This window comes from Salmo salar, chromosome ssa25, assembly GCF_905237065.1.
Source record: "Salmo salar chromosome ssa25, Ssal_v3.1, whole genome shotgun sequence".
In the NCBI taxonomy this organism is placed as follows: domain Eukaryota; kingdom Metazoa; phylum Chordata; class Actinopteri; order Salmoniformes; family Salmonidae; genus Salmo; species Salmo salar.
Genome location: NC_059466.1, coordinates 26,694,650 through 26,705,968, shown reverse-complemented (window position 1 = coordinate 26,705,968; position 11,319 = coordinate 26,694,650). Strand labels below are relative to the sequence as shown.

At 43.7% G+C, this 11,319-nt stretch overlaps 1 protein-coding gene across 1 annotated transcript in view; it reads left to right on the top strand.

Annotated features, from left to right (window-relative positions):
* The first annotated feature begins 1,334 nt into the window (after positions 1–1,334).
* The window catches only part of LOC106586458 (coiled-coil domain-containing protein 141), a 47,851-nt gene continuing 37,866 nt past the window's right edge, over positions 1,335–11,319 (top strand). Inside the window, exon 1 of the mRNA XM_014173799.2 lies at positions 1,335–1,864. Within this exon, the coding sequence (XP_014029274.1) occupies positions 1,760–1,864 (105 nt within the window). The 5' untranslated portion in view covers positions 1,335–1,759. The remainder of the gene's footprint in view (positions 1,865–11,319) is intronic.

The window sequence follows — 11,319 nt, the reverse complement described above, 5'->3', positions numbered from 1 at the left end:
GCGCTAGTTCATGTTGGGTACCCTCGTTCCAATACGTTATAAAAGAGTATGCATTCGTCCACCTTGAATATTATTCATGTTCTGGTTAAAAAGGCCCTAATGATTTATGCTATACAACGTTTGACATGTTTGAACGAACGGAAATATATTTTTTCCCCTCGTTCATGACGAGAAGTCCGGCTGGCTTACATCATGTGCTAACGAGACGGAGATTTTTGGACATAAATGATGAGCTTTTTTGAACAAAACTACATTCGTTATGGACCTGTGATACCTGGAAGTGACATCTGATGAAGAGAATCAAAGGTAATGGATTATTTACATAGTATTTTCGATTTTAGATCTCCCCAACATGACGTCTAGTCTGTATCGCAACGCGTATTTTTCTGGGCGCAGTGCTCAGATTATTGCAAAGTGTGATTTCCCAGTAAGGTTATTTTTAAATCTGGCAAGTTGATTGCGTTCAAGAGATGTAAATCTATAATTCTTTAAATGACAATATAATATTTTACCAATGTTTTCTAATTTTAATGATTTAATTTGTTACGCTGACTTGACTGCCGGTTATTGGAGGGAAACGATTTCCTCAACATCAATGCCATAGTAAAACGCTGTTTTTGGATATAAATATGAACTTGATAGAACTAAAAATGCATGCATTGTCTAACATAATGTCCTAGGAGTGTCATCTGATGGAGATTGTAAAAGGTTAGTGCATCATTTTAGCTGGTTTTATGGTTTTGGTGACCCTGTCTTTGACTTGACAAAACATTACACACAACTCTTGTAAATGTACTGTCCTAACATACTCTAAATTTATGCTTTCGCCGTAAAACCTTTTTGAAATCGTAAAACGTGGTTAGATTAAGGAGATGTTTATCTTTCAAATGGTGTAACATAGTTGTATTTTTGAAAAATTTGAATTTTGACATTTATTTGGATTCAAATTTGCCGCTCTTGAAATGCACCTGCTGTTGATGGAGTGCACCACGGGTGGCACGCTAGCGTCCCACCTAGCCCCAAGAGGTTAAGTGTTCTTGGCTTTTGGCTGTAGAAAAACTTATTCACAGACCCAGAGGAGCAAGATAATAATCTGTCCAACTGTGTTGACTCACAGGGTATTTTCCCTTCTATTGGAAGACACAGTAGATAGGCCAATTTCTATGATATTCCATGGATGGACTGGTGCTTTTGTGGGGTTTGTCTGTGTGGGATGGGAGGCAGGAAAAGATAAAGAGGGCCTGGGCGAGACAGGCAGGGAGAGGGGGCGGTTGTGAAAATAGACCAGAGTAGAGCGGAGCCACCGAACTAGGGGTGTGTCAAAATGGCTCCCAACATAGCACAGTGTGATATTTCTATTTTTAACACAGTTGCCTGCCGTGTTCTGCCCTGTCAACTTCTCTCTGCTCTGTGTCTCCTGCCTGTTGAGTGTCAGTCAGCCCGTTGACGCTAGTGGCTCTGCTGTGGGACTGGAGTGAGTGGAACGGGGCCAGAACACCACTGATGAAACATACACCTTTCAACGATACTGGATTTTATATCACCTGTTGGACAAGGGGACCGAGGGGACTCTCTACTGTGGTTTTTGTTTGGTCACTCTACCTTAAAAGGAAATATTGAAGGACTGTTGCTGTTGAGTTTTGAAGTCCCCAGAGACTGAAGTGAGAGAATAGGAGACAGACAAGGATTTTCAGGATCCAGGGAGAAGAGAGGGGACAGTAGAGGCTGTAAAATTTCTTACGTTTGGACGGGGGAGACAATGTCTAACAAAGGTGACACTGGAGGTCAACCTGCTGCCACAACAACAATCAGCACTATTGCCGTGCAGGCTGGCGACTCTCAGATTATTGTCGCTGTGCTCAAGGTACCGACCTTCTAAAATATTATTTAGTTGTGTCTTTGGGTTGTCTTTAGCTGTCTTTAATTGCCTTTTTAAGCATATTTTGGGTCCTTGAAAGCACTATATAAAACCCATTTATTCTTCTCACGTTTGTAGATATCTCAGGTGAACAGAACTTGTTCTAAGAAATGTTTGGATGTATGCCTCTCAGAACTCTACTTTGGTCAGAAATGGTTGATCAGGCCATCTAAAAAATATTAGATCATTTTAGAAATACGGAATTATCTTTAAAATGATGGATGGAGAAGATCAATAATTACAAGCAGTTTTAACAGAAAGGTTGTCCAACATTACCATAGTGTTATGGTGATAATTCAGTGTCAGGCTAGATTATTGATCTGTCTGAATCTGACAGACACTGACCTCACAGTGTTCAGCGATCTGCATCCATCGATCTTCTTTCCAAAGTGCTGCTGCTAATAGAGGGTGCGTCCCAAAAGGCACCCTATTCCCTTTATGGTGCCTCGGTCTGGTCTGGTCAAAGTAGTGCACTAACCTATATAGGGAATAGGGTGCCATTTGGGACTCAAACCAGAGAAAGGCATTTAATGTTGTCAGTGATGTCACAAGCTCACATAGTCCACATTGTTCAGCTGGTGTCCTGAGATGTCAATAGCTCTCTCTGTTTGTCCATTAAGCTTCTAGGAAATATTTCCTAGCCAAACCAGAAGGCCTCACATACTAACACCATGTACATCTCAACATGTAGGCAGCCCTGCAGGGCTTTCCCACAGTACTAATATAAAAATCAACATTAGATCTTACGTATTTTTTTTTAAGTTTACATTTCAACGTTTTTATTTTCCCACATACCTGTGTGAAATACATTCTAAATGTGTGGGAATAGATATTAGATATGGTAAAACACAGAAACAGAGGAGATGGTTTTCAAATATGATTCATATTTTTTTTTGCCTATGTTTTGTTTGAAAAGAGAGAGATTTTGTTGTCCTCTGTTGTATCCTCTGCCATCAATTTTGTTGAGCACTTTTGGTTGTGAAGGGGACGGCGTTCCCCTGCGTTCCGAGGCCCCTTTAAAGTGACTGCCACAGCCACAGCTGCAATCTAAGGCATGCAATGATTAAAGAGCAAAACATGTCTAGTAAGAAATTATCTCTACAGCTAGCACAAACATAGTTACATTGCCCATGCTCACTCTGTGGCTGTTATTGACAAATCAATTATTGTCTAAGTGAAATGATTCCTTACATTTGAGACAACATAGGCTACTGTAACACTTGAGACACGCATACATCTTGTAATTTGGCTTAACAGCTGTTGGTGATCCTCACAGTGCCCATGCGTACAATGTGGCTGTAACCACCATGGTCATCATTGACAAATCAATTACTGTAATGTCTATTCAAATGTCCAATGTATGTCACACTGGAGACATTATAGACATATAGTTTAGTGTACACTACAGACACGATGTAGTAATACTGTCATATAGGCTATAGCAACCGCTGTTTTTACTTTCAGAGTGACACTTTACAAAAAAGCTCAACTTTGAGATAATTTGGAGTTAATGTGTCACCCAGAAAGGTATCAGTATCAGTCATTACAGCAAAGGAATTCCTAAGTCAGTTTAATGGTTTGATATTGTCGTCATCTGTCGTAGATGGCACCATATTCCCTACTTTTGACCAGGGTCCATATCAATCAATCAATCAAATGTATTTATAAAGCCTTTCTTACATCAGCTGATGTCACAAGGTGCTATACAGAAACCCAGCCTAAAACCCCAAACAGCAAGCAATGCAGGTGTAGAAGCACGGTGGCTAGGAAAAACTCCCTAGAAAGGCCAGAACCTAGGAAGAAACCTAGAGAGGAACCAGGCTATGAGGGGTGGCCAGTCCTCTTCTGGCTGTTCCGGGTGGAGATTATAACAGAACATGGGCAAGATGTTCAAATGTTCATAAATGACCAGCAGGGTCAAATAATAATAATCACAGTGGTTGTCGTGGGTGCAACAGGTCAGCAACTCAGGAGTAGTCAGTTGGCTTTTCATAGCTGATTATTGAGAGTATCTCTACTGCTCCTGCTGTCTCTAGAGAGTTGAAAACAGCAGGTCTGGGACAGGTAGCACGTCCGGTGAACAGGTCAGGGTTCCATAGCCGCAGGCAGAACAGTTGAAACTGGAGCAGCAGCAAGGCCAGGTGGACTCGGGCCAACCCGAACAGGAAGATCACGTCAGTGACTCAACCCACTCAAGTGACGCACCCCTCCTAGAGACAGCATGGAAGAGCACCAGTAAGCCAGTGACTCAGCCCCTGTAATAGGGTTAGAGGCAGAGAATCCCAGTGGAGAGAGGGGAACCGGCCAGGCAGAGACAGCAAGGGCAGTTTGTTGCTCCAGTGCCTTTCCGTTCACCTTCATACTCCTGGGCCAGACTACACTCAATCATAGGTCCTACTGAAGAGATCAGTCTTCAATAAAGACTTAAAGGTTGAGACCGAGTCTGGGTCTCTCACATGGGTAGGCAGACCATTCCATAAAAATTGAGCTTAATAGGAGAAAGCCCTGCCTCCAGCTGTTTGGTTAGAAATTCTAGGGACAGTAAGAAAGCCTGCGTCTTGTGACCGTAGCGTACGTGTAGGTATATACGGCAGGATCAAATTGGAAAGATAGGTAGGATCAAGCCCATGTAATGCTTTGTAGGTTAGCAGTACAACCTTGAAATCAGCCCTTGCCTTAACAGGAAGCCAGTGTAGAGAGACTAGCACTTGAGTAATATGATCACATTTTGTGGTTCTAGTTCAAGATTAATTGTCAGATCCAACCGAAGAAATCTTTGTTTCTTGGGACCTGGAACAAGTATCTCTGTTTTGTCCAAGTTTAAAAGTAGAACATTTGCAGCCATCCACTTCCTGATGTCTGAAACACAGGCTTCCAGGGAGGGCAAATTTGGGGCTTCACCATGTTACGTTGAAATGTACAGCTGTGTGTCAACCACACAGCAGTGAAAGTTAACATTATGTTTCCTAATGACTGAATCACCAAGAGGTAAAAGAGGTAAAAGAGGTAAAATATATATTGAAAACAATAGTGGTCCTAAAACGGAGCCTTGAGGAACACCGAAATGTACAGTTGATTTGTCAGAGGACAAACCATCCACAGAGACAAACTGATATCTTTCCGACAGATAAGATTTAAACCAGGCCAAAACTTGTTCGTGTAGACCAATTTGGGTTTCAAATCTCTCCAAAAGAATGTGGTGATCGATGGTATCAAAAGCAGCACTAAGGTCTAGAAGCACAAGGACAGATGTCAGTCTGATGCCATTAAAAGGTCATTGACCACCTTCACAAGTGCAGTCTCAGTGCTATGATGGGGTCTAAAACCAGACTGAAGCGTTTCGTATACATTGTTTGTCTTCAGGAAGGCAGTGAGTAGCTGCGCAACAGCTTTTCCAACATTTTTGAGAGGAATGGGAGATTCGATATAGGCCGATAGTTTTTTTTATATTTTCTGGGTCAAGGTTTGGCTTTTTCAAGAGAAGCTTTATTACTGCCACTTTTAGTGAGTTTGGTACACATCCAGTGGATAGAGAGCCGTTTATTGTGTTCAACATAGGAGGGCCAAGCACAGGAAGCAGCTCTTTCAGTAGTTTAGTTGGAATAGAGTCCAGTATGCAGCTTGAAGGTTCTGAGGCCATGATTATTTTCATCAATGTGTCAAGAGATATAGTACTAAAAAACGTGAGTGTCTCCCTTGATCCTAGGTCCTGGCAGAGTTGTGCAGACTCAGGACAACTGAGCTTTGGAGGAACACGCAGATTTAAAGAGGAGTCAGTCATTTGCTTTCTAATGATCATGATCTTCTCCTCAAAGAAGTTCATGAATGTATCACTGCTAAAATGAAAGCCATCCTCTCTTGGGGAATGCTGCTTTTTAGTTAGCTTTGCGACAGTATCAAATATTAATTTTGGATTGTTCTTATTTTCCTCAATTAAGTTGGAAAAATAGGATGATCGAGCAGCAGTGAGGGCTCTCCGTTACTGCACGGTACTGTCTTTCCAAGCTAGTCGAAAGACTTCCAGTTTGGTGTAGCGCCATTTCCATTCCAATTTTCTGGAAGCTTGCTTCAGTGCTTGGGTATTTTCTGTATACCAGGGAGCTAGTTTCTTATGACAAATGTTTTTTGTTTTTAGGGGTGCGACTGCATCTAGGGTATTGTGCAAGGTTATATTGACTTCCTCAGTTAGGTGGTTAACTGATGTTTGTACTCTGACGTCCTTGGGTAGGCGGAGGGAGTCCTGGAAGGGCATCTAGGAATCTTTGGGTTGTCTGAGAATTTATAGCACGACTTTTGATGATCCTTGGTTGGGGTCTGAGCAGATTATTTGTTGCGATTGCAAACGTAATAAAATGCTGGTCCAATAGTCCAGGATTATGAGGAAAAGCATTAAGATCCACAACATTTATTCCACGGGACAAAACTAGGTCCAGAGTATGACTGTGGCAATGAGTAGGTCTGGAGACATGTTGGACAAAACCCACTGAGTCGATGATGGCTCCGAAAGCCTTTTGGAGTGGGTCTGTGGATTTTTCCATGTGAATATTAAAGTCAACAGAAATTAGAATATTATCTGCCTTGACTACAAGGTCCGATAGGAATTCAGGGAACTCAGTGAGCAACGCTGTATATGTCCTAGGAGGTCTGTAAACAATAGCTATAAAAGGTAATTGAGTAGGCTGCACAGATTTCATGACTAGAAGCTCAAAAGACAAAAATGTCTGTTTTTTTTGTAAATTTAAATTTGCTATCATAAATGTTAGCAACACCGCTGCCTTTGCGGGATGTGCAGGGGATATAGTCACTAGTGTAACCAGGAGGTGAGGCCTCATTTAACACAGTAAATTCATCAGGCTTAAGCCATGTTTCAGTCAGGCCAATCACATCAAGATTATGATCAGTGATTAGATCATTGACTGTAACTGCCTTGGAAGTGAGGGATCTAACATTAAGTAGCCCTATTTTGAGATGTGAGGTATCACAATCTCTTTCAATAATGTTAGGAATGGAGGGGTCTTTATTATAGTGAGATTGCTAAGACGAACACCGCCATGTTTAGTTTTGCCCAACCTAGGTCGAGGCACAGACACGGTCTCAATGGGGATAGCTGAGCTGACTACACTGACTGTGCTAGTGGCAGACTCCAGCCTACTGCCTGGCCTGCTGCCTGTCTCATTGTGGAGCTAGGGGAGTTAGAGCCCTGTCTATGTTCGTACATATGATGAGAACACCCCTCCAGCTAGGATGGAATCCGTCACTCCTCAACAGGCCAGGCTTGGTCCTGTTTGTGGGTGAGTCCCAGAAAGAGGGCCAATTATCTACAAATTCTATCTTTTGGGAGGGGCAGAAAACAGTTTTCAACCAGCGATTGAATTGTGAGACTCTGCTGTAGAGCTCATCACTCCCCGTAACTGGGAGGGGGCCAGAGATAATTACTCGATGCCGACACATCTTTCTAGCTGATTTACACGCTGAAGCTATGTTGCGCTTGGTGACCTCTGACTGTTTCATCCTAACATCGTTGGTGCCGACGTGGATAACAATATCCCTATACTCTCTACACTCGCCATAGGGCTTTTGGTCAAAAGTAGTACACTATATTATTATTATGAATCCAAGATGGCGTAGCAGTCAGATGTCTTTGTCCTTCGTCTTGTCGTGTCCCTTGTATATATATATTTACATATTTTCTTCGCATATCTTTTTTTAATATATTTTTTTCTAAAAACTCAACCTCAAAACACTCTCCTGAAACCCGCCTCACCAATTAAAAAAAAAAGTATTATTTACCTCAAATCTGAAATCCACAACAGAAGCTAGCCAGATGTTAGCCAGAGGCTGGCCAGTTCACTGGTTAACGTTCTCTCCATTCCCCGGATTTCTACAGCAGGATCTGGACATTTATACCTGGATCTTGCAGCTAGCTAGCTGCTACCCGAGTGACTATTGGCTAACGTCCGTCCCGGAGCTAACATCAATTATTCCGGAGCTAGCCAGCTGAAGAGTTCCATCAGCCACTCCTGGGCTACAATCACCTATCCGGATCCGTTTTACTGCCGATGCGGAGCCCCATCGGGCCTTCACGACTGGACTACCGACGTTATCTGCCCGAGGGAGTTATCCAACTGGCCCCTCCGTTGCGACGTAACCTGAACACCCATCTGCGGCCCGCTAATCGTTAGCTGTCTTATCGGCTGCTATCTGAATAGGTCTATCAGACAATTTTCTTGGGCCACTATAACTATAACTATTTTGCCAATTGGACTGGTCCCTCCTACCACACGGAACCCCACTAATCTACAGATGGAAACGCACGAGGTGGCTAAAAACAGACCTCCCTCCATCTTCTGCCAGCTTTCTACCTATGGCTCGGCTAGCTGTCTGAATCTCTCTGGACCCTTATGATCCCTCGGCTAAACATGCCTCTCCTTAATGTCAATATGCCTTGTCCATTGCTGTTCTGGTTAGTGTTTATTGGCTTATTTCACCGTAGAGCCTCTAGCCCTGCTCATTATACCTTATCCAACCTTTCAGTTCCACCACCCACACATGCTATGACATCTTCTGGTTTCAATGATGTTTCTAGAGATAATATTTCTCTCATCATCACTCAATGCCTAGGTTTACCTCCACTGTATTCACATCCTACCATACCTTTGTCTGTACACTAAACCTTGAAGCTATTTTATCGCCCCCAGAAACCTGCTCCTTTTACTCTCTATTCTGGGCGTCATAGACGACCAATTCTCATAGCTTTTAGCCGTACCCTTATCCTACTCCTCCTCTGTTCCTCTGGTGATGTAGAGGTGAATCCAGGCCCTGCAGTGCCTAGCTCCACTCCTATTCCCCAGGCGCTCTCTTTTGATGACTTCTGTAACCGTAATAGCCTTGGTTTCATGCATGTTAACATTAGAAGCCTTCTCCCTAAGTTTGTTTTATTCACTGCTTTAGCACACTCTGCCAACCCGGATGTCCTAGCCGTGTCTGAATCCTGGCTTAGGAAGTCCACCAAAAATTCTGAAATCTTCATCCCTAACTACAACATATTCAGACAAGATAGAACGGCCAAAGGGGGCGGTGTTGCAATCTACTGCAGAGATAGCCTGCAGAGTTCTGTCCTACTATCCAGGTCTGTACCCAAACAATTTGAACTTCTGCTTTTAAAAATCCATCTCTCTAAAAACAAGTCTCTCACCGTTGCCGCCTGCTATAGACCACCCTCTGCCCCCAGCTGTGCTCTGGACACCATATGTGAACTGATTGCCCCCCATCTATCTTCAGAGCTCGTGCTGCTAGGTGACCTAAACTGGGACATGCTTAACACCCCAGCCATCCTATAATCTAAGCTTGATGCCCTCAATCTCACACAAATTATCAATGAACCTACCAGGTACCACCCCAAAGCCTTAAACACGGGCACCCTCATAGATATCATCCTAACCAACTTGCCCTCTAAATACACCTCTGCTGTTTTCAACCAAGATCTCAGGTATCACTGCCTCATTGCCTGCATCCGTAATGGGTCAGCGGTCAAACGACCTCCACTCATCACTGTCAGACGCTCCCTGAAACATTTCAGCGAGCAAGCTTTTCTAATCAACCTGGCCCGGGTATCCTGGAAGGATATTAACCTCATCCCGTCAGTAGAGGATGCTTAGTTTTTTTTTTAAATGCCTTTCTCACCATCTTAAATAAGCATGCCCCATTCAAGAAATTTAGAACCAGGAACAGATATAGCCCTTGGTTCTCTCCAGACCTGACTGCCCTTAACCAACACAAAAACATCCTGTGGCGTTCTGCATTAGCATCGAACAGCCCCCATGATATGCAACTTTTCAGGGAAGTGAGAAACCAATATACATAGGCAGTTAGAAAAGCCAAGGCTAGCTTTTTCAAGCAGAAATTTGCTTCCTGCAACACAAACTCAAAAAGTTCTGGGACACTGTGAAGTCCATGGAGAATAAGAACACCTCCTCCCAGCTGCCCACTGCACTGAGGATAGGAAACTCTGTCACCTCCGATAAATCCAATATAATTGAGAATTTCAATAAGCATTTTTCTACGGCTGGCCATGCTTTTCACCTGGCTACCCCTACCACGGTCAACAGCACTGCACCCCCCCACAGCTACTCGACCAAGCCTTCCCCATTTCTCCTTCTCCCAAATCCAGTCAGCTGATGTTCTGAAAGAGCTGCAAAATCTGGATCCCTACAAATCAGCCGGGCTAGACAATCTGGACCCTTTCTTTCTCATATTATCTGCTGAAATTGTTGCAACCCCTATTACTAGCCTGTTCAACCTCTCTTTCGTGTCATCTGAGATTCCAAAAGATTGGAAAGCAGCTGCTGTCATCCCCCTCTTCAAAGGAGGGGACACTCTTGACCCAAACTGCTACAGACCTATATCTATCCTACCCTGCCTTTCTAAGGTCTTCAAAATCCAAGTCAAGAAACAGATTACCGACCATTTCGAATCCCACCGCACCTTCTCCGCTATGCAATCTGGTTTCAGAGCTGGTCATGGGTGCACCTCAGCCACGCTCAAGGTCCTAAACGTCATCGTAACCGCCATCGATAAGAAACAATACTGTGCTGCCGTATTCATTGACCTGGCCAAGGCTTTCGACTCTGTCAATCACCACATCCTCATCGGCAGGCTCAATAGCCTTGTTTTCTCAAATGATTGCCTCGCCTGATTCACCAACTACTTCTCTGATAGAGTTCAATGTGTCAAATCGGATGGCCTGTTGTCCGGGCCTCTGGTAGTCTCTAGCGGGGTGCCACAGGGTTCAATTCTTGGGCCAACTCTTTTCTCTGTATAAATCAATGATGTCACTCTTGCTGCTGGTGAGCCTCTGATCCACCTCTACGCAGACGACACCATTCTGTATACTTCTAGCCCATCTTTGGACACTGTGTTAACAACCCTCCAGGCGAGCTTCAATGCCATACAACTCGCCTCCAACTGCTCTTAAATACTAGTAAAACTAAATGCATGCTCTTCAAGCGATCGCTGCCCGTACCTGCCGGCCCGTCTAGCATCACTACTCTGGACGGTTCTTACTTAGAATATGTGGACAACTGCAAATACCTAGGTGTCTGGTTAGACTGTAAGCTCTCCTTCCAGACTCACATCAAACATCTCCAATCCAAAGTTAAATCTCGAATTGGCTTCCTATTTCGCAACAAAGCATCCTTCACTCATACTGCCAAACATACCCTCATAAAACTGACCATCCTGCCGATCCTCGACTTCGGCAATGTCATTTACAAAATAGCCTCCAATACCCTACTCAATAAACTGGATGCAGTCTATCACAGTGCCATCCGTATTGTCACCAAAGCCCCATATACTACCCACCACTGCGACCTGTACGCTCTCGTTGGCTGGCCCTCGCTTCA